At 34.6% G+C, this 25,108-nt stretch overlaps 1 protein-coding gene across 1 annotated transcript in view; it reads right to left on the bottom strand.

Moving 5' to 3' along the window:
- Srr (Serine racemase) overlaps window positions 1-21,855 on the bottom strand; it is a 31,668-nt gene extending 9,813 nt beyond the window's left edge. The window contains exons 1-4 of the mRNA XM_085948053.1: window positions 21,423-21,855; window positions 18,275-18,345; window positions 16,291-16,578; window positions 12,285-12,447 (exon numbers count right to left, since the gene is read on the bottom strand). Of these exons, the coding sequence (XP_085804179.1) occupies window positions 12,285-12,447; window positions 16,291-16,578; window positions 18,275-18,345; window positions 21,423-21,659 (759 nt within the window). The 5' untranslated portion in view covers window positions 21,660-21,855. The remainder of the gene's footprint in view (window positions 1-12,284; window positions 12,448-16,290; window positions 16,579-18,274; window positions 18,346-21,422) is intronic.
- Window positions 21,856-25,108: the final 3,253 nt, after the last annotated feature.

Below are 25,108 nucleotides of genomic sequence, written 5' to 3' on the forward strand. Positions count from 1 at the left end.
TACGTACATGGATTTATGGGCCCAATAGTGTGTAAATTCAACTAAAGTGCTGGCTGTCTCACCAATCTCATTTTTCAAGAGTAAGTGAGATGCATTGTTTTCATTGTCATTTTATGGTGCTATTTGAACGGTTGAGAAAAATTTTAATCAAAATGCTTTGCGCGGCGGCGTAGTTCATATTTTTTCTGGCAAGTTCGCCACTATCATTCTACTGTGCAGGCGCAGATCGCACAAATTCCAACTGTCGCATGAAAATTCAGAAGCTTCTAAACTTTTTTGATCGTGTTCGTAATACGTGTTTACACATGCATTTTCTTGTTATGGCCACGATAATACGTACTATTATTATGTATACAATTTTCTTTCTTACTTCATCGTTTTTGGTCTTTATCGGTTGTCCTAACACTTGTCCTAACACCATTTTATCATTTTATAGTGATTTTCAAGTTCACCTAACACTGTCCCATGAAATGTCATAAAATTTGATAGATTGAAATTTCAACCACATTTTAATATTATGGAATTTTAAAATGTAGCCTTGAAATATATGGATAAAATGACGCAATGCTATGTTATTTTGAGATAATTAGGATTAAATCATCTCTATATATATAAAAATCTCGTGTCACGATGTTTGTGGTCGAACTCCTCCGAAATGGCTCGACTGATTTTTATGATTTTTTTTAAGTATATTTGTTAGGTATGAGAATAGGTCAACAAGTATATTTCATACCGCTAGGTGATTAGGGTATCTCTATCCAGAAAAATTTTCTTTTATTTTTTTGACAATTTTTTTTTTGTATTTTTTTTATTATTTGGCGTAAAAAAATACCTATAACTCCAAATTTTCAGCCTCCTACCCCCACCCTCTCATTTTTTAATCGCGATTATATTATTTTGTATGAACAAATTTAACCGTCGTTCGTATTTCAAACAGAACGAAATTATTTATGTTGTTGAATGACAGATGGCGCTACGTCTGAGAAGAATTCAAGAGAAGCGTCATGTCATTTTCATTCGGCATATCACAACGCAGTGCGTGCAAAATTTTGTATGATTTATTTTAATTTATCTATTTTTATGTGCGTGTATCAAAGTCACAATGCCAGCAAGACGCAAGGGGGGCCATTTGGGCCGTCGAACGAACAAAGCAACAAACATGCGAAATAGTAGAGCAGAAAGAACAGACGAACAAATCCAACAAGATAACAAAAATGTGCGTGTAAGCATGTCGCAATTGCGTGCATCTCAATCACAAGAGGCACGAGCTGAACGAAATCAACAACGACAATTGGAACGGAGCCAAGCGCGCCGGTTCGTAGTTAATACACGCAGAGCAAATGACCAACAACGCCAACAAGTACATCGAACATTTATATCCGCTTCGTTTCTTCGTCTCGCATTCGAGTACGAGCCAGATATTGAATATTCCGCTCATCCGAAAGTGCTGATTGGTGCTATGGACAAAGAATGTCCCCATTGTCATGCGCTCAAATTCAAACATGAGTCAGCCGGGATGTGTTGCGCATCAGGAAAAGTGCAACTACCAGAAATTGAGATACCACCAGAACCATTGAACGGCTTGCTCATCGACACGGTTTCAGATTCAAACCTGTTCCTGAAGTCCATTCGCACATTCAATTCATGCTTCCAAATGACTTCGTTCGGAGCAACAGAAATAGTTCACAATACTGCGGCAAATGGTCAACAATTCCATTCTACGTTCAAAATCAAAGGCCAAGTATACCACAAAGTAGGCTCATTGCTGCCAATGCCAAACGAACAACATAATTTTTTACAAATATACTTCATGGGCGGTGAGGACATCAATCATGTGGATGCACGTTGCGGCTACAATAGCCTCAATTCGCCTAATGCCAGGCGCATCGTCGGCGAACTGGACGCCCTGTTGAATGAGCACAATGAATTATTGAAATTCTTCAAAGCACACATGCACTAGGGATTGAAATCCCGGGATCCCGAGCTATTTTCGATACCTATGAATCCCGGAATTGATAAACATAATCCCGGGATTTCGGGATTGAATTTTTTTACCAATTTTTATGGAACATAAAATAAAAGCAAAAATATAACAGAAAAAATACTTATAATAAAAAATAACTACATTAGAAATAAACTGAGTTTGAGTGAAGTTTGATTTATACCCATGTGTAAGTTGCCGATTTATTTTATTTTTTCACATAAATTATTAAAAATGAGAAAGATTGAAAAAACAATGCTTCGCACTTTTAACAAAGTAATTCCACCATGATCTCATACGTTTTACGGCAGTTTCATATTTGGCTGACTAATAAGATTTATGAAGCGGAAAGGCCATAAGTACGCCATGATTATTTGCTTTACTATTTTAAATCTCACTAATCCATTCGATTAGTCTTTACTATCAGAAACAGCAATCTCATATTAAATTCACATTATTATTTATATTACAATATTATTTACTCCAATGTATTTTCAAGATTGAACGTATACAATATTAACAATATAATATGTCTTAAATAGTATAAATTATACTAGATTTATTTTTGACCGATTTTATTAATGTTATTTGTGAATATAAAAAAATTATATTAACAATCGAAAAAAATGCCAATCCCGGGATTGTCAAATTGTAATCCCGAAATCCCGGGATCAGAATTTTGGCTCGGGATTGGATTCCCTAACATGCACGAATTGCAAAGTGACAATCACGCTATTGTCATCAATACTGATAAAACACCAGCTAGAGAGCACGTGTGTCAATTCAATGTGCCTGTTGTTGACGACATTGCTGGAATCATGGTTGGCGACCGCACATCGACGCGAGAAATCGTGATTCGAAGAAGAAACAATAATCTGGAGTTCATCGCTGACACACACCGTTCATACGACGCTCTCCAATATCCGCTATTTTTCTGGAAGGGACAAGACGGATATTGCATAAACATTAAATAACGAGATCCTGTCACAGGTAATTCATTCATTATGAACATCATTACTCATTTTGAATTGAGAAAATGAATGGTTGATGTTTTTTTGTTTTTATCGGCGGTCATCGTCTACAGCGCTCTATTCCTCTTTCTGTCATAGATCCCATCCCCACACACTTACGATACATTCGTTATTTTTTATTTAATAACCAAAATATTCACTAGAAATATTTTATATGGCAGAACAACGTTTGCCGGGTCAGCTAGTAACAATATAAAATGCTATTTTTATGACAGATAATTAATTATTATTTTATTTTTCTGATGATTTTTAATCAGCTTTACTTAAATTGTTTGATATCACAATAATATTATGTATTAATTAGATTAATTAATTAGAATGTCAGCATCATTCTTATATAATTAAGATTCTGAATATCATTTTGAGTAGGAGCATTTCTAAATTTCTCCTAAACAAATCTTTTCAGAATCCTCTTCATGAGGCGAACAAGATTATCTATGCTAGTCAATTTAAAAAAAGAATCCACATAATTATAGATAAATTATTTCTTGTTTTTATTTAAATAATATAATAGTCATGGGAGCGTAGAGTGATAGTAATAATATGATAGTTGATAATGTCAAGAAAAACAGAATCATAAAATTAAGGTCATTGTGTTATTGTAGATATGATTTTATGACAATTACGTGACGTAGAATTTTTATGTCTTTATTTTTTTATATTATCATTCATGATACTCGGCTAAGTTATAATATTTCTCTGATAAATTTGTAATACCAACTTATTTATATATAATACTAGCTGAAGTACCCGGCTTCGCACGGGGTCGCTTCGTGGTTATATTTATCTTAGATATTTGAAAAATAATAAGAGGTAATTATTTCTTTAATATTAAAATATCTGTGTAATACAATATGGCAATATGAAAATAATTATAATAGGAGTAAAGGTCAAACATAAGAACACTAAATTAATATCGAATCCAAAATATGAAAACGTTATTAATGTTATAAATATGTAGTAAAAAAAAAATCAAAATTGGATGGAACAAACAAACAACAAACTTTGTATGTTATATAATAATAGTTTAGAAACCGCACACAACTGACAAAAGTTTCATCGCAATCGGATGAATGGTATAGGAACGCATACGAATAGTATAAGAAGATGATTTTATAATTCAGAAACCTTTGTGGGCATGCGCATGACAACTCACCAAAGTTTCATTGCAATCGGATTAATGGTATAAGAACGCATACGAATAGAAGAAGAAGAAGATGGTTGTACTAATTAAAAAACCTTCACGGGCTTGCGCACAACAACTGGTCAAAATTTCATCACAATCGGATGAATGGCATAAGAACGCATACAAATAGAAGAAGAAAAAGATGATTGTAGTAATTCAGAAACCTTTGCGGGCAAGGGCACAACAACTCACCAAAGTTTCATTGCAATCGGATGAATGGTATAGGAACGCATACGAATAGAAGAAGAAGAAGATGGTTGTACTAATTCAGAACTCTTTGCGGGCGTGCTCACAACAACTGGTCAAAATTTCATCGCAATCGGATGAATGGTATAAGAACGCATACAAATAGAAGAAGATAGAATAGAAGAAAAAGAAAATAGTTGTAACAATTCAGAGACCTTTGCGGCGTGAGCACAACAGTTGATCAAAATTTCATTGCAATCGGATGAATGGTATAGGAACGCATACGAATAGAAGATAGAATAGAAGAAGAAGATGGTTGTACCAATTCAGAAACCTTCGCGGGTGTTGGCACAATTACTGACGAAAAATTTGTTGCAATCGGATGAATGGAATAGAAACGCATACGAATAGAAGAATATAGAATAGAAGAAGAAGAAGAAGAAGATAGTTGTACTAATTCAAAAACCATTGCGGGTGTTACCACAACAACTGACGAAGGTTTCATCGCAATCGGATAAATGGTATAGGGACCATACGAATAAAAGAAGATAGAATGAAGAAGAAGAAGAAAAATAAGATGGTTGTACTAATTCAGAAACCTTCGCGGGTGTAGGCACAATTACTAACGAAAATTTTATTGCAATCGGATGAATAGAATAGGAACGCATACGAATAGAAGAATATAGAATAGAAGAAGAAGAAGAAGAAGATGGTTGTACTAATTAAAAAACCATTGCGGGTGTTACCACAATAACTGATGAAGGTTTCATTGCAATCGGATGAATGGTATAGGGACCATACGAATAAAAGAAGATAGAATGAAGAAGAAGAAGAAGAAGAAGAAGAAGATAGTTGTACTAATTCAGAAACCTTTGCTGGTGTTGGCACAATTACTGACGAAAATTTTATTGCAATCGGATGAATGGAATAGGAACGCATACGAATAGAAGAATATAGAATAGAAGAAGAAGAAGAAGAAGAAGAAGATGGTTGTACTAATTCAAAAACCATTGCGGGTGTTACCACAACAACTGATGAAGGTTTCATTGCAATCGGATAAATGGTATAGGGACCATACGAATAAAAGAAGATAGAATGAAGAAGAAGAAGAAGATGATGATTTTTCTAATTTAGAAACCTTTATGGGTGTGCATACAACCACTTGCCAAAATTTCATTGCAATCGGATGAATGGTATAGGAACCATACGAATAAAAGAAGATAGAATGAAGAAGAAGAAGAAGATGATGATTTTTCTAATTCAGAAACCTTTATGGGTGTGCATACAACCACTTACCAAAATTTCATTGCAATCGGATGAATGGTATAGGAACCATACGAATAAAAGAAAATATAATGAAGAAGAAGAAGAAGATGATAATTTTTCTAATTCAGAAACCTTTATGGGTATGCATACAACCACTTACCAAAATTTCATTGCAATCGGATGAATGGTATAGGAACGCATACGGGACAGACACACAGACAGACAGACATACAGACAGACAGACATTCATTTTTATATATTAGTATAGCCTATACTCTTCCCGCAAGTGCAAGCAATAAGTTTACAAAGTTTTATCGCAATCGGATGAACGGTATGGCTGCGCATTAAATACGAACAAACAAACACACAAATATTAATTTTTATATATTAGACTAGCTGAAGTACCCGGCTTCGCACAGGGTCGCTTCGTGGTTATATTTATCTTAGATATTTGAAAAATAATAAGAGGTAATTATTTTTTTAATATTAAAATATCTGTGTAATACAATATGGCAATATGAAAATAATTCTAATAGGAGTAAAGGTCAAACATAAGAACACTAAATTAAAATCGAATCCAAAATATTAAAACGTTATTAATGTTATTAATATGTAGTAAAAAAAAAATCTAAATTGGATGGAACAAACAAACAACAAACTTTGTATTTTATATAATAATAATTTAGAAACCTTTGCAGGTGTGCGCACACCAACTGACAAAAGTTTCATCGCAATCGGATGATTGGTATAGGAACGCATACGAATAGTAGAAGAAGATGATTTTCTAATTCAGAAATCTTCGTGGGCATGCACATGACAACTCACCAAAGTTTCATTGCAGTCGAATTAATGGAATAGGAACACATACGAATAGAAGAAGAAGAAGATGGTTGTACTAATTCAAAAACCTTTGCGGGCGTGCGCACAACAACTGGTCAAAATTTCATCACAATCGGATGAATGGCATAAGAACGCATACAAATAGAAGAAGAAAAAGATGATCGTACTAATTCAGAAACCTTTGCGGCCAAGGGCACAACACTTGATAGAAATGTCATTGCAATCGGATGAATGGTATAGGAACGCATACGAATAGAAGTAGAAGATGATTTTCTAATTCAGAAATCTTCGTGGGCATGCGCACGACAACTCACCAAAGTTTCATTGCAATCGGATGAATGGTGTAAGTACGCATTCGAATAGAAGAAGAAGATGATGGTTGTACTAATTCAGAAACCTTTGCAGGCGTGCGCACGACAACTCACCAAAGTTTCATTGCAATCGGATGAATGGTATAGGAACGCATACGAATAGAAGAAGAAGAAGATGGTTGTACTAATTCAGAAACCTTCGCGGGCTTGCGCACAACAACTGGTCAAAATTTCATCGCAGTTGGATGAATGGTATAAGAACGCATACGAATAGAAGAAGATAGAATAGAAGAAAAAGAAAATGGCTGTATCAATTCAGATTGCGGGCGTAAACACAACACTTGATCAAATTTTCATTGCAATCGGATGAATGGTATAGGAACGCATACGAATAGAAGAAGAAGAAGATGGTTGTACTAATTCAGAACCTTTCGCGGGCGTGCTCACAACAATTGTTCAAGATTTCATCGCAATCGGATGAATGGTATAAGAACGCATACAAATAGAAGAAGATAGAATAGAAGAAAAAGAAAATAGTTGTATCAATTCAGAAACCTTTGCGGCGTGAGCACAACACTTGATCAAAATTTCATTGCAATCGGATGAATGGTATAGGAACGCATACGAATAGAAGAAGATATAATAGAAGAAGAAGATGGTTGTACTAATTCAGAAACCTTCGCGGGTGTTGGCACAATTACTGACGAAAATTTCATTGCAATTGGATGAATGGTATAAGGACCATACGAATAAAAGAAGATAGAATGAAGAAGAAGAAGAAGATGGTTGTAAAATTCAGAAACCTCGCGGGTGTTGGCACAATTACTGACGAAAATTTTATTGCAATCGGATGAATGGAATTAGAACGCATACGAATAGAAGAAGAAGAAGAAGATGGTTGTACTAATTCAAAAACCATTGCGGGTGTTACCACAACAACTGACGAAGTTTCATTGCAATCGGATGAATGGTATAGGGACCATACGAATAAAAGAAGATAGAATGAAGAAAAAGAAGAAGAAGAAGATGGTTGTACTATTTCAGAAACCTTTGCGGGTGTTAACACAACAACTGACGAAGGTTTCATCGCAATCGGATGAATGGTATAGGAACCATACGAATAAAAGAAGATAGAATGAAGAAGAAGAAGAAGATGATAATTTTTCTAATTCAGAAACCTTAATGGGTGTGCATACAACCATTTACCAAAATTTTATTGCAATCGGATGAATGGTATAGGAACCATACGAATAAAAGAAAATTGAATGAAGAAGAAGAAGATGATGATGATTTTTTTAATTCAGAAACCTTCATGGGTGTGCATATAACCACTTACCAAAATTTCATCGCAATCGGATGAATGGTATAGGAACGCATACGGGACAGACACACAGACAGACAGACATACAGACAGACAGACATTCATTTTTATATATCAGTATAGCCTATACTCTTCCCGCAAGTGCAAGCAATAAGTTTACAAAGTTTTATTGCAATCGGATGAACGGTGTGGCTGCGCATTCAATACGAACAAACAAACACACAAATATTAATTTTTATATATTAGATTATTATATTACTATCATGCGTTAAAAAAAAGGCTAACTTTATATTATACAAATTTAAGAGATTTAACCAATCAGAGAAGACGCTGACAAATAGGGGCCCCATATTTAAACCATATTTAACAACCTACATAAATATGGCAAATTGCACAAAAACCGTATTTCTACATATCGCACCGTGAGTGTAAATCCAAGGCATCTGCAAATTTTTCAATTTCGAGATTAAATGCAAAACAACTGCAAAAGTCGTAAACTTGACCATGTAAAAGTGAAGTAACTGAAAGAACATACAATATAATGTAGATATAAACTAAATATTATGTTTTTTTTTTAGAAACTCTATTTGTCCTAACAAAACGAAGACTTCAAACCCTAATATATCCAAAATATGTCCTTGGTTTTACACTCACGGTGCGATATGTTTAAAAAAAAAAAATAACATTGAGTTTATGGCATGAATATGTTTATATAAGTCTAAAAACATCAATTCACATGGCAGCTATTTGTACCTACATTTGGCTTTCCTTGGTAAACCAGATTATGTATAATGTATTTTGGATGTTTTTAAATTTTAGTAAATTATTCCGGAAAGTTATTATCCTTGCTAAGTACGTCTTTTTATTTGTAGGTATTTTTTTAATGAGTTAGACATAATGAAATATTTACTTAATATTTTATGATCAGGCACTTTGGGGACACTTATCAGCACGAGGCCCAGTTAGGTTTTCATGTGCGCACGCAGAGTGCCGGTAAATCCATCCATGAAAGAAACATATTAAGGCAAATACTCCACCTACCAGAGGCACCTAGCGGAAAAATACGAAGCTAGCGATTTGAGACATTATTTTGATAATTTACATTTTTACTTTACAAATATTTTAAGTAATAGTAAAGTCAAAGACTAACAATAATTAAAAAGATATCGGTACAAGTCGGTTTACAGGAGACCAGGTGGGAACCGCGCTAATTTTCACAGCCGATTTTGGCAAAATTCATGAATTCAAGAATGATAACCTAACCTAACCTAACATAACTTAACCTAACCTAATATAACAAATAATCCAGTATTACAGCTTCCTGTAAACCGGACAAGAACCAAGAAATCTTATAAAATGTGAATTCGTGAAGGGCGGACATGCTCAGCGTAGGTCAAAATGGAGCTTTTTTTGTATTTTCAAACCATAATTCTGGACATTCCTTAAACGTTGTAGATAATCTATTTATATAATTTTGAAGCCTTATTATCCTTTATATTTATTATAAGTATTTTTATTACATATAATAGTGTTCTTTTAAACCTCTCGCTCTAATGTTTTAGAATATAGTCATATTTCAGTAAGTACATCCATGTGGTGTTAAGATTTTTTACATTTATTAATTTTTAAACACATTTGTAAAACCATTAGTATAATTTATGTCGACATTATTATAGTGAAATATTTACGATCAAAAATTATATTGATAATCTCTGTGTTCCCAAATTTGACAAGAATTAGGCATTTTATTATTCCAAAAATGGGCAAAATTAACACATTTGAAGATAATTCTAAAGATACTAATTATAAGCTATGTCTTTGACCATTCAAGTGTCATAAACTTCCTACGAATAATGATTGCTTTATAATAATTATTGACCTAAGAATAAGGTAGGTAGTGTTTTTTTGAAATACGCCATTTCTTTTGGCATTCCCCAGTGGTTAAGCTACAACATACGGCCGTAGCCATAAATTGACAGACTAAAACTGAAGAAGGAAGTAAGATCATGTTAACGCGTGTGTTTGAACATGTACCGTTTAAAAAAAAAACGGTTAGGTATATAATATTTTGGCCCCTGGGTCCTGACAAAAAAACTAATGGGAGAAGTATTTTTTTAGATTGCTACGAATTAAAAAAAATAACCAACACCATTATTTAACAACGATGGTTATCATTTCGTCTAATATCAATAGAGTCTGAAATATTAAATTTTACATATATACAAAATTAATATTTTTTTAAATATGCCCTTTTATGATCCTTCGGATACGACCCTGTTTATGCGATCAATACAGCTATCGACAAACTTTAAATGTATAATTAAATTTCTAAGATTTTTTTTGATTCAATTATCCTAATTTGTCATTTTACAATTTACATAAACAGTGTATTATAATGACAAGATTAAATAATCAATTAATACATTATACCTATCTGAATTCTAAAATATATAGGTAGGTATTATATTATTGTTTTCTCGTATTTCATAATAAACACATTTTTATCTTTATTGTTTCAATATCATTTTTTGCATAAACAAGTATTGCATAACAGAAAAATAAAGAATGAAATTATAAATTATAAATTATAGCTTATTGTAGATTATTTTTTTCGTCAGACTTGAGAGGCTCGTCCATTTTATATTCCCCTCAATCAAACGAATGATGGCGTCGATTGATTTCCGTTAAAGTATTAATACTTTGGACGCGGAAGACGCACCCGGCGCGTAATGACCAGGCGGCCGATCGATGTAATTAACGTGCATTTTTTTTTTTTTTTTTCTTTAACGTGCATTTTAAAGGTGCTAATTAAAAAATCATTATCTACTCAGCAGCGAATGAGTTAACCAGGGAACTCAGATATAATGGTGTAGCTGTCAGTATATTAGTGATCAGATATCTATTTTGAGTGTATCAAATTATTCAACCAATTCCAGCGAATCATATTCCAGTAAACAACTTTTGTCTATAGCAGCGGATCGAAAAGCGATATGAAATACGTTATCGCAATGGAAAAGTAGTCGAATATCTATTCCCATAGTCTCATATTACATTACGACTGTAATAATAAATAAAATTCACAAGCTACTCGAATTTAATCCGCTGACTCCTTCAAGATCATTATGTACTAGAATATAATGTTTATGTATTACTTTTGACTGTATAAATAACGAAGAACGATTTATCAAAATGTCACTCGAATCCAAGTACCTGGCTCGTAACTATCTCAGTAGATTATATGTACTGTCATTGTATTTATCCTATTGTACCAATCGTTACGCTGCTAATAAAACTCGCTCCTACATACATCATCTTCGACTTCTTCATCATCTTCATCCTCAACACCCAAATTGGTGACACCACAGCGACTACACCAATAGTAGTGACCCAACAATGGGAACTGAAATACCTAACGGGTGTGGAGCTACACTCGACCGATCTCGAGTGTGGAAGAATATGGGATAAACTTAAACACGTGTCAAGAAAACGTCATTCTAAGCTTGACCTTCGTCTGACCACTGTTCTCGCTTTATGCACTGACGCTCATTCAATATTGGTGTATTTGAAGGTTGCAACACACACTATTGCACGTCTGTAATGTGTGTTTCATTTTCGTAGGACACTCACATTCAAAACCCTGCGTAAAAATGTAGTGTATTGGGGTGTTCTGTGTTATTAACAATATAATAATATAATACTGTAGAAATTCGGTTAATCATAAATTTATTTATTGATCCATGCATTATATCTAATAATATTCTATAACAGTGTAGGTAGGTACTAAGTTTTCTCTACAATTTTCACATTTACCCCGGAACATCTGAACATTGGTGCAATCGCTAGCGATGTCTGCTATAAATCGAGAGGTCTGTGATACAAGGCAGACCGTGGGCTTTTATGTAATTTGATTTTCGAATCGGCTGTGACGGTATTTCGTTACAAATCAAACAAACTTTCAGTACCGCTCGTAAAAAGTTTCTCTTCAAATGAAAAAAATTAATTTAATCATAAATGTTCTGTATAATAATTTAAACGTTGGTATTGCATAATAATGTTAGATACAAATAAACACATAATATATGGAAACGATACATTGAATCATACAACGCGCTTATCTGTATGTACGTATATAGTAATTCTATTAATATAATTAGCAACTTACATAGATTTGGACGTCTGGTTTGAGGTTCTTGATTGCAGTAGCTACACCTGCAATGAGTCCACCCCCGCCAACTGGTACAATAACTGTGTGCACATCAGGAACATCTTCCATTATTTCGAGTCCAACTGTTCCTTGGCCGGCCATGATATGTGGATGATCATATCTAAAAGGGAAAAGCACGATAAAATATTATTTATGTAACTCCAGTGGTGAAGGGTGGAGGTAGTGATACACCCCTGTTACAGGCGGGCTTCTCCCGGTGTAAAATAATCATTTAGTAGCTATAAGTCGAAACGTAACCCTGACCTCTAGAAACGGCTTCATAAAACATCTAATCTGATTCCTTGCTCAACCACGTAAGTATTTTTTATTCATAGGTGAGGGCCTTCGTCCGGTGTGTGAGGATCGCATGTTGGGCGGAGGTGCGATTAAGATAAATTTAATTTAATTTAAAAAGTATAAATGATGATGGATGAAAGAGATAATTTTAAGACTAAATATAAGTATTCATATAATAAATTTTGCCGCGCTTGTCGGCAACGTCCAAATTTCCACGCGCCTGCGCCGGGGTGGTCCTCGTGATTCGTCAAATCAAAAAAACATCACGCCATAAAATTTGGCCAATCACGAGAGTCCTTTTTGTAGAATGGCGTGGGTACGCGAAGTTTGAAAAAGAAAAAGTGTTTTATTTACACTCCAATCGTTTATATCTTTTTTTGTGAATCCGGGGTTCGATGGACACCTGAGCTAGCCGCTGGAACCCCGGGTATCTCAGTAGGCTCTTAAGATAATACATAAATAATGCATACTAAACTTTGTCAGTTAAACGTATTTGTTTTCATTGAACTTAGATTACAGTGTGTTGGTTAGTTTTTAAAATTCAATTTAATCCAGCCGATTTTTTTTTACTATATTAATTATGTAACATATTCATTTAACTAACGGGTGGCCTGGTTGGTAGAGCGGTCGTCTATGGAGCTGTGGGTCGCATGTTAGATTCTGCTACTGGACACAAAAATGCTTTTTTTTCAGTATGTGTTTGATCCAGTGCAGGGACCCAATGGGTTGGGCGAACGGTTAACATCTATTTATCATAAAACAAGTATCTTAACATATGCTCCGATTGGGTCTAGGACGATTCGGCGCCAGGACAACTGGGCGCCATGCAATCGAATGAAAAATAAATAGACGTTCGTGAATAATTATACTCAATTATAGGTACTTTTAAAATATATATTTAAATTATTATTTAATATATGGTGAGAATTTAAATATGCACACTTAAATAATGATTTAGGTAATTGTGCATATGTTTAAGTTCCAACGAGAAGAAAGTTCTTTTATTTTTATATAAAGCCTCAAGCTGCAATAAAAAACATTATGATAAGAGCAAAATGAATTAAAACTACTAATTAGATAGAAACTGATTAAAATTCAAACGTCTATTTTTTTCATTCGACAGAGCGGCGCCCAATTGTCCTGGGGCCCAGTTGTCCCATTCCCTCCGATTGGGAGCGAACATGATAATTTACTTTTTTCATTCTCTCGGAATACTAAAATAGCAATGGTTTCGACATTAATACATAATAATTATAATTTAACTTATATTGGGTCCGCCGATACAGAACCCATTTCAGTTGTTACGAAGACCCTTCCCTAAATTATTAAATTACACCACCGTGCTATCATTTGATTTCCATATTATGAAACCTAATTCCCAGAGTTTCGTACCGGTTGTTAGAATTGATCGACTGAAATGTATTTTTACATAGAGCTTTTGATAAGTGGGTATATTCAATAAATAATCCACCCACATAACCTAACATTGATATCTCCCCGTAACCAACAAAGCGTATCTATCATTCAATAAAAATAATCATTAATGCGACATACAAGAAAAAACAAAACATAAAACCATGATAACAAAATTGACTGCGAACTAAACATATTTATTATCTTTTGATTATTGGACGGCGCAATTGTTTTTGGCAATAATGACGTAATTTTTCTCGACAAAACCTACACATTTAATTTAAAAATAAAGATAGATTTTGTTCCTTTAAAAAATGAGACATCTTCTTTGCAATCGCGATCTATACCCGAGACGTTTGGTTCGCTACTGTTTGGGTATCTATCCAGCGCTCGAAATGGAACATTTTACGAACCGGCGCCCTTGATAATTTTCCGAAAATATTTCCATATTACTCGTATTTATGTAATAATTAGATGTAAGCTCGGCCGGTCAAATGAAGTGACTATCTTTAAAATTGTGGAAAGCAAGATTAAGGCATAATGTCATCGACGCCGCAGCTGAAAATTGAGGTTTACGTCATAAATGTATTTTTTTTACTATAAATCTGACAAGGTTCGTATAAACTTTAAAATATATATGAAGTAGGTAGGTACCTACATTAATTTTATGAATTTTTAATACTTCACTTTTTCTATGAGACGGAGCGATAATTTTGAGGGTTTCACGAACAGGGGCCCGATTTCCTAACTATCGTCTCGTGTGGCACCAGACGACATGACGTAATTGTGACGTCAGCCAATACACGCTCGAGCGGGCGGCATGTACCTATCGTGTGGCACCAGACGATAGTTAGGAAATCGGGCTGCAGGAGCTGCGCTCCGGCGCGTTCCGGTCCATTTCGAGCGCTGAATCTATCTACTCCCAATCATTTTTTATGCCATGTAGATATGGATGCTAATCACGGAAAATTAAGCCACCTAATAAAAATGACTATTTATAAAATATGATGAGCGTCGCATGTTACTTGGCTACCATAAAAAAGGGTCACGATTAGTACTTCATAATATGATACCGAGTGCTGACAACGCAATAATTCAAGTGGATTTATTTTAAAATACAAATACACTGAATATCCTTAATTTCACCTTACGAAACCATTATAAAATTCCGCAAAATACCATTTGGGAATCGCTGATGTAGTGCATCACACTATCCTTAAAACCCTAACCCCGCCAAAAATCGTGACCTGTTTAGGATGTGGGGTCCACAATGGACGCATCCTCAATTTTATTTTGAACTGACAAGTGACAATAAAATTAATGTTGACATCCTCAAACGAGTGGGAAAGGACCGATAAGTCTCACGTAGTATAACAACCAAAAAACTATAGTAATTGTGCCATATTATTAGAGGACAACTGTACCTACAGCATTCTCCAACTAATCATCCTAATACCTAAATATCTACGGTAAATGTAGCAGATGACGGCGCCTTGGATACGAACATACTTCATTAAACTCTACCCGTAAAATGCCCCTCGCGACTTAGGACACTGGGACTATTTTTGGTCAATGAGGAGATTGAAAGCTACATTTCTGCCGAATTTCAACTCCCTTCCTTAGAGGTCTACCACTCCCATAATTTTAACTGTTATTGGTTTATTTTGCGTTGCTGATGTGTATTTTAATAATATAACTTAGTCCGGTATGACACGATCATGGCCCCCAGGCTAGAATCTTTGGTGGACCCCCTACCTATCGCTAAGGTTAAAGGTAATGTGACACTATACAAGCATTTTCCAAATGATGTTCGAGTTTGTATTTTTGAAAACGTCTACTTGAATTATGGAGTTGTCGAGTAATTGACACACAATAATCAGAAATTGTATCGCATAACCAAATATTTTAAAATTGTAATATCATTGAAGTAAAATAGTGCTCCAGGCGACTTTTGTACTATTTTACTAGCACATTTTTAATGTGCGTTTATCCCACTTATCTAGTCGACCCATCACGCCAGGCCCTGCCTAAGCCCAGCCACCCCCTTGTGAGGGCCATGGACACGATACCCATTTTAATTAAAATATCTTACGTTTTCAATGACCTCGACTGAATTATACCTGATTACCCAGTTTACGTTTCGAGTTCAGAATTCCACCTCTGTGATACAAGGGTCTCGATATTTTTGTTTGCCGTTTTATGCAGTCTTATCCAAATTCCTTAATTAAGTTTAAAGATCTGTTAATTTACTTACCCATTTATGTATGTAAGGCCCTGTTCATGCGCCATCTTGATTGCGATCTCTTTGGATTCTGTCATATCGTTTCCCGCCACAATAACGGTGGCATTAAAGTCCTTGCACTTTTGTACTTTCATTATCGGAGCAACTATGGGCATCACCACTGTGACGGGAATATTAAGAAGGTTTCCATGGTAACTCAATCCTTGGGAATGATTCCCTAGCGATGCTGAAATTACTCCTTTCCTCTTCTTTTCCTCTGATAATAAAATTAGCGTGTTTCGGGCGCCCCTTTCTTTGAAACTAAAAAAACACAAGAACCTTGAGATTTTTGAATCAAGTACCGGAATAAATAATTGCAATAATAATAATATAGTGTTTTGATCAATCTCTGGAAACAAAAACGGCAGTTTATATTTTCGTAAAACAAAAGGTATAATTTCTTTAAAGCCGCATTTAGACCAAGCGAGCGAATGTTTGTTCTTCCCCCACTCCAGAGATATTCTCTCGCTTTTTGTTAAGCGAGGCACAAGAATGACGCTGGAGTGGGGGAAAAACAACGATTCGCTCACTTGGTCTAAATGCGGCTTATATGTAGGTATATCTTCTAAAGAATCTAAACAAAGTATTATAAAACGTTGTCTGTATATTAATACAAAATAACATGTCCAATGAATCTATAAACCATTTATATGCAGGCCTTCGAACCTCTATTTTTTTTCGTTGGGGTTTTCGTTTCGGATCATCCGAAAAAAATAACGGTTTTTCCGGTTTTCGGTTCAGTTTTCGATTATTTTTTAAATGTTTTTATTTGTATTAAAAAAAATTCTACCCTAGTTTAGAATACTTATATGGCACTGATGATATCCCGGCGCCACGCTCCAAAACCAATGGTTATATTGCACCGCACGACTGCAGCCATACATTTTATTTAAATTAGTATTATAAATTATGAGAATTATGTAGAAATGCGTCACGACAACTGAACGACAACTGAAGTGGGGAGTAAGATCATGTTAACGCACGTATTTGAACATGTACCGAACCGAAAAAAATGATATATTTTTTTAGGTCAGGTTCCGGTTTTCGTTCCGACGAAAATAACGAGTTTTTCGGTTTTCGGTTCAGTTCCGGTTCGAAGCCCTGTTTATAATATGTCGTTGGTATACCGTAGACGTAGAGCATTGTAGACCCTCTACGCCACATAAAGAAATAGTTTAAATAATTAGCTACAACTGATATCATAAGAAATAATAAAGATTATTTATTATTCATGATGATATAATCCGTATCAATAAAATATAAGCGCTATCTTTGAGCTTTATTAATTATTAATTATGTTATTAAACAATAGATAGTTAGATACTAGATAATAATTTATTATCGATTAGTTAAATAGTTTTGTAAACATAAACAAGATACCTACTATGAAAGTTGACACTATATTGGTATACATAATATTATCCTCAAATCGATTGGTTTGATTTGAAAATCGATGCATGATAATTTATAATAATGATGATGTTATCAATGTTATTGTAAATGACTAATTATTTAGATAATATATGTAACCCGGCTGTTTTTATTACAACGGAATGTTGTTTTAGAAAAGTGATTTACAACATAAACATAGAATTAGGAATATAAATTCGTAGATTTATTTGTATAGATTTCTAATTAATCTTCCAGCGCATCTATTCCATACACAAGACTGCTTTCGGTCACGACGGCAGCTATATAGGGTAGGTTTTTATCGAATTACAATATGTTAGCCGTCTAAACAGTCAAAACTGTCTAGCATAGCCAAGACAGGTGCTGATAAAATTACAATGAACTTATTGTAATCGTTCACAATAAGACAGTGTTAATATTTCGATACTTTCTTACCCTAGTCAGCTGCCGTAAAGGCCGAAAGCAGTCTAGTCTATAGAATATATGCGCAGGTAAATGTATTAACGTATAGGTATATAAGGGAAAACTAACTGAGCTTTCACTTTACCTGCCAGTGAATTGAAGATAATCATTTTTCAGGTAAATATCCATTCCAGTTTCCCTTGAAAGGTGAGATTTCTGAAAGAAATCGACATCAAAATGTTAATAATATAATATGTGTCATGCATCCAAAATTTTAAAACAGAATCGATTCCACATTCATTATTATCACACCTGAGAAGCTATTTTCTATACAAGACGATTATCGGTAGCTATCGACGGTAGTTTATCATATTTACGTATTGAGGGGTTAATTGTTTCCCAATAAATTTCCCAAATGTTATTTTTCAACTTTCTGACATGAGAGAGCAGTACAGTTATGCGAAAAAATAGTTTTTAAAAATCTTACTAAAAAAAATGATTATGTTCTAGATACCACTCACAGAACGTAGCACACATATAACTTTATCACTTTTTTCAATTACGCCATATATTTCGGTCCACCAATTTTGAAACTGTGTGCCAGAATTACTACTTCTAGCTTCACCAAGTTTTTGTTTCTTATTTGGTGCAATCATTTTTTGTGGGTAGAAATGAAGTTGTTTGGTAATATATTAATTACGTTGGTTATTGTAATATACGTATATGGTAATTGACAATATAATTGTTCCGATCAGTGGGTCTATTCTATACTTATCGAACACTAAATTGATAAATAGTATCAAACTTAGGGTAGGTTTGTATCAAAATATTAGCACTTATTGTAATAATTACACGAAGCCGGTTTTTATTGTTGCAATAAGTGCGATATTTTAACAGCAGCAAGATAGGTGCTGTTAAAATATAGCACTTATTGCAACAATAAAAACCGGCTTCGTGTAATTGTTAAAATAAGTGCTAATATTTTGATACAAACCTACCCTAAGTTTGATAATATTTTTCACTTTATCACTTTAGCGGTCGATAAGCATAGAATAGACCCACAGATGGGGCATTCTCTCGCTACAGTGGTCTCAGCATTGTAAATCGATCAAAATTAGAAGTTCACGGCGCGGCGTTCCCCGCCGTCTGATGAGGTTAGTGCTCTAATATTATACCTATATGACGCATAAAATCTAAGGACCGATCTATGCATTTATGTATTTAAATTAAACGTAATGCTTATTCCTGAAGAGTATTTGCCTGCTATTTTTTGTACAATGCGATCTGTCATTTATTACCATTTTAGGTTTTTTCTCTATCTTCAAACGCGTGCCATAGGTTCGCCACCGCCGGTCTAAACGTACTCATATTTGGTTATTCTATGTCGAAAGATTACCATAATAATTTGGGCGCTTTTAGAAATAAGATTATTATCAATGCGTAGTATTGTAATTGCAATAACTATTGAATGTTATCTCGATGTCGTCAAATAAATCATATTTTATTATCAAACACTTGAAGATTTAAGATCTTAAAATCTATGAACTTTGCAATCATATTATGATATCAAGAGCAGTTGTTTATTATTCAATAATAATTGAAATTATCAGTAAGTACTTAGGTAATAAATATTCTAGCATACTTCGGTAATAATTACAAGCAAAAAAACATGCAAGAGATGGCCGTTAATAAGTCTGGTACGCATGCTTGGTCTTGGGTCGATTGGGTCGATTATGACCCGCACTTTTTAGAGGCCTCGTGCCTAGAGGAGTCGCAATAAAAAAACGATACCCTCGACCCGATTTCCTCGTTGCTATGGCAAACACTCGTCCTTTATTTTAGCGCTGTCATTTGAATTTAAAAAAAATATCAAATTTTGTACTTTTATTTCGAAATGCGTACTTTCTCGTTGAAACATTGAAAAACGTACCTATAAAAAATACACAAAATGTACTATACCTACATTGATTGATACAAAAAACTAACGTTTCATTCTATTACCGGCACTTTCGATTTTTGTAAAAATGAATTAGTCAAAAATCTAAACGACAGAAAATCTAACACTTAATAAACTAAATTTTAATAATAAATATGGCCATAAAATATAATGAAATAATAAGATTTGACCATGCAACGAATTCACATTTTATTACATTTTTTTACAATAATTGGCAGTTTATCTTTAAATTAAAAAAAAAAAATCTTTTTAATGTTTTCAGATACATAATTATTAATTAGTACAGTTGAAATTGTAAATTATCAAAAAAAAATCTCAAATTGCAAGCTGCGTATTTTTCCGCTAGGTTCTCTGCTGGCGTGCCTCTCCCCCTTGAAGATAATTTTTTATGACAATGTGCCATGTCATAATGCAAAATGTGCAGTCTTCGAGCTTTCGGATACTGATTTATGAAGTCAAATGGTAAACAATAGTATTTTATTTGATTCACGAATGCGTGAAATGTAAAAAAATCTCAGACGTTAGCATGATAATCCTTTATTGATTGCAGTGGTTTCCAAACTTTATGTTACTACGCCTCTCTTTTAAAAAAATCTAATCTTGGCGCCTCCCCCCCACCTTTATTTCATTAAATAATACAGACACCTTTTTAAATAGTCAACAATGTACAAATACAAAAATAAAAGGAAAAATAAAATTAAAATAAACAAGGTTTAAATTAATTTGTTTTTCATGCGATGAACGTGCTTTTTTATTAGCATAATCAATTTTAATAGTAGTCAATCCTTTCCAGATTCCTAAATTACACGGCAGTTATCATTTAAGTACATATATCAATCATCATATAGGTATCACATCAAATCGCAGCGCACAACCACATATTTAAAATATTTAATAGTTCTGAAACAAAGCAGCGACTTTTTTTTACTATTACTAACATAATGTGAAAAGTGCATTAGCAAACTAACCAAGAACTAAGTAAATAGATTTTTGTTTGCTTCAATATATATCTGGCGCAGAAATCATTTAAAAGTGGAAACATGGCGAACTTATTTTTTAGTAATTTTGATTTCCAAAGCTCCGATTTTTTATGAATGCATTAGTGGTCCTTGCATTGATTTATTTAAGTACTCTTTTTTTTTTAAATTTCAACCAAATAGACACGTTTAGCAACAAAATTATCGTTCCTAAACTAATTTGCCTTAAATTTCAACATTATGATTTGACCCTTTTATTTCATTTTTTCAACATTAATTGTAATTAATTAATTATTTTCGCGCCTCCAGTATAGAAATCGCTGCTTTACTGTGTGTATAGCCCGGTTATGAAAACTTACGACACATAGTGTTTTGATGATGCCTCCTTTAATCCTGTAAGCTGCCGAGGAAACATCTTCGAAGGTGATCTTCTGCGGCCGATTCGCGTCGCACATCGGATCGTCTACTGATCCACTTCCGTGTTTCTCGTCACCGTTTCTGGGTACACTGCCACTGCCATTTTTCGTCGCAACATCTTCCAAACCACTCTTCACGTCGACCACAACACCGTTCTCCAAGCCGTTTTCAGCTACCATCTCGGAAGAATTCAAAAGTCGAAACACGATAATTAAAACTTCACGACTTTTCTTTCAATCTTTTCACGATAATTAATAATTGTTATCAAATAATTTCGTGATAAAAAATAAATATATAATTAATTGAGATGCTCTTGAATACAAATGTTGACTGCTTGAGCGTGAAATTACGAATGTGAATCGCAAATAATTATTAGAGTTATAGTTTCGTCATTATCATTATTATCAATATTATAACATTTTAAGAAAATGTACATTATTATTATCAGTTACATATTATATTTTAAACAGTGGCATATCGAATGGAGGGTGTTTGGACACGTGCACAAATCCCCAATTTAAAAATATTTTGAAAATACACGGGTCAAAGTAGGTAGAACGTGCTTTGATAAATTATTATTATTGAATAACAATATAAATACCTATATGGTTGAGTGAAACATTGATGTACTTATGTACTTCTTACTACTACTACTTCGTTAGCTACCTACTTACCTATTATATACCTACTAAAGATGATGAAATCGATCGCACAAATATACATTATTTAAAAAAATCTTATCGTATACGAAGAATGCGTAATGAACAGGGCTAGATTTACCACAGGGCCCAAAAATAAAATGAAATCATCTATGAAAACCTTAAGGCTGTACCTCAGTTGAGGCGCGGTCTAAAAATATCGTGGCTAGGCAATGCGCGGATTGCGGGTCGCGGGTGCAAATGACGCATGCCAAACGAAATATAATTTGTCATATAAATCCAACATACGTCCATTTTACGTTCTGTTTATTGCACTGGATTAGCCAGTTCCTCACCGTCCATGGCAACTTCGCCGCCAGACTCCACGAGTTTGGCTTGATAGTAGATGGGCCGGGTTGTACCTGCGGGCATGACCACCAAGATGTTGAACACATCCTCTGGGAATGCCCGCTTATGGAACTCGAACGAGCGGAGTTGTTTGCCAGGGTCCGTCCTCACACGGGCTCAATTGGTCATGGAGATCTGATAGCAACCGAGGCCAACTTTGCGGCGTCGCATGGAGAGCGGGATAATGCCGACTCTTCTGTAGACTCATCCATCCATTCGTGACACTTGGTATGCGGGTACACAAAGCGCTTAACGTCAGCGGACAGCAGAGCCAGTCCAAAAAACCAAAAATTTTCTTTCTTAACTTTCTTCTTTAAGCACTACGGTGCATGGTTGCAGCATCAGTCCCGTGCGGCTCCGTCTCGGGACGGAATGAGCACTTAAAATCACTTCTTTCAGACACGTTTAAAGCGTCATAGAAAGCGGCCGTGCATATCCACGGCTGTGCATATATGACGGGTGCTGGTGAGCACTTTAACGTATGTTCTATTAGTAACAATAATAATATATTCATTGACATGTTTTCTTTTTAAAGTAAATGGGTAACGTTTTTAGTCATCTTTACACGATTTAAGAATTAATACGCCCGTCGCCATCACGAAACAAAGTGAGCTCGACGTTCTCTCTCAAAATGCGAGCGAGTCGAAAATTTCGTCGCGCTTATAGTTGTAAATTATTTGCCGTTTCACTGATGTATCACCTTAACGGAAAGGACGTTGAGACCGACAAGTTTGACATGAGGCTCCGCGGCGTAGCTGCCGCTTGTCGGTCTCTAGCTGCCTGCGCGCTTTAATGTTGTTACACGTCTTACATCTCTATGTTCGATGCTGACGATCATATTTGCCTCAACAGAGTACCTAGAGATTACAATGACGAAGGGTGCCCATTGAAGGAAGGTACGCTGTGGTAGGTAACACGAAATAATCATTTTTTACCATGTTCGATCCTAATATTATGATCATGTTAAAGGTGCATTAACAATGTTTTCTTTGCGTGACAAACTGACAAATAACTAGATACTGGTGACGCCCCATGCGGATAGATAGGTCATGTGGTGCTTAGGGATAGCAAATTGAGGCAGCAATGCAAACTTTGCAACTTTTAATAGTAGATTCCGTGAAGTTGACAACCTTTCACCTTCGTTGTTAACGACATCTACGTCCACTCTATAATGGATGTCAATGAGTTTTTATATGCGTTCTAGAGATTTGTATTGTATTTCTCCATTCGATTTAAGGTTACCCATGAATAATAAAATTGAGTACCTACCTAGGTAATGAATTTAATTTAGATAACCAGCGGGAATATGCAATTATACGGAGGTAACTAAGAAGTATTGCACAACCACAGCGCCGTCATAAAACCTGTTAAATTGAGGAACTCGTCCAGTTTGAAAGATGTACGTGGCAGTAAATTCGTTTGAACACTGCAACAGACCATAATTATGGTCAAGCCCAGTCGGACATTGAAAATCGTCTCGACTGGGATAATAGTCATAAATCAAAACTGACCTCAACATGCAACTTTCTTATGTGCGTATAAATAGGCAAGGTCGTGCGAGGGTTGTCACATCTAGGGAATCCAATCCCGAGCCAAAATTCTGATCCCGGGATTTCGGGATTACAATTTGACAATCCCGGTACCCCGAGTTTTGCATTTTTTTCCATTGTTAATATAAAAAAAAAATATTTACAAATAACATTGATAAAATCGGTCAAAAATAAATCTAGTATAATTTATACTATTTATATTATATACAATGGAGTAAATAATATTGTAATATAAATAATAATGTGAATTTAATATGAGATTTCTGTTTTTGATTAAAGACTTAATGAACGGGTTAGCGAGCAAATCATGGTGTACTTATGGCCTTTCCGCTTCATAAATCTAATTAGTCAGTCAAATATGAAACTGCCGTAAAACGTATGAGATCATGGTGGAATTACTTTGTAAATAGTGCAAAGCATTGTTTTTTCCAATCATTCTCATTTTTATTAATTTATGTGAAAAAATAAAATGAATCGGCAACTTACACATGGGTATAAATCAAACTTCATTCAAACTCAGTTTATTTCTAATGTAGTTATTTGTTAGTAAAAGTATTTTTTCTGTTATATTTTCGTTTTTATTTTATTTTCCATAAAAATTGATAAAAAAATCAATCCCGAAAGTTTCGGGATTATGTTTATCAATCCCGGGATTCATAGGTATTGAAAATCCCGGGATTGGAATCCCTAGTCACGTCACACGGCAAACCAAACTGAATGACGAAGTGCGACATTTCGGGATTATGTAGGGATCACGCTGCATGTCAGGTGAAAATAGTTGTATGTGACTCCAGCTGTTTTTTTTTTCAAACTAAAAGGTTGCAATCATGCTATATGTGGCGATAGATTTAATTACAAGTGTTTTGCGAATGGAAATAAAATCACATCGACATATTCGACGCGTTGCAGACGAGACGAGTTTAGATGTGCGAGCCGGCTAAGGATCAATAACAGTATTGTAGTAAATAGTACCTAGAAGTGAAACAAGTTATTATAAAACACCCAGGTCTTGACAAGTGTTACGACTTCATC

The sequence above is a fragment of the Rhyacophila brunnea genome, unplaced genomic scaffold (assembly GCF_057557595.1).
Source record: "Rhyacophila brunnea isolate RB1 unplaced genomic scaffold, BYU_Rbru_1.0 scaffold_20, whole genome shotgun sequence".
In the NCBI taxonomy this organism is placed as follows: Eukaryota; Metazoa; Arthropoda; class Insecta; order Trichoptera; family Rhyacophilidae; genus Rhyacophila; species Rhyacophila brunnea.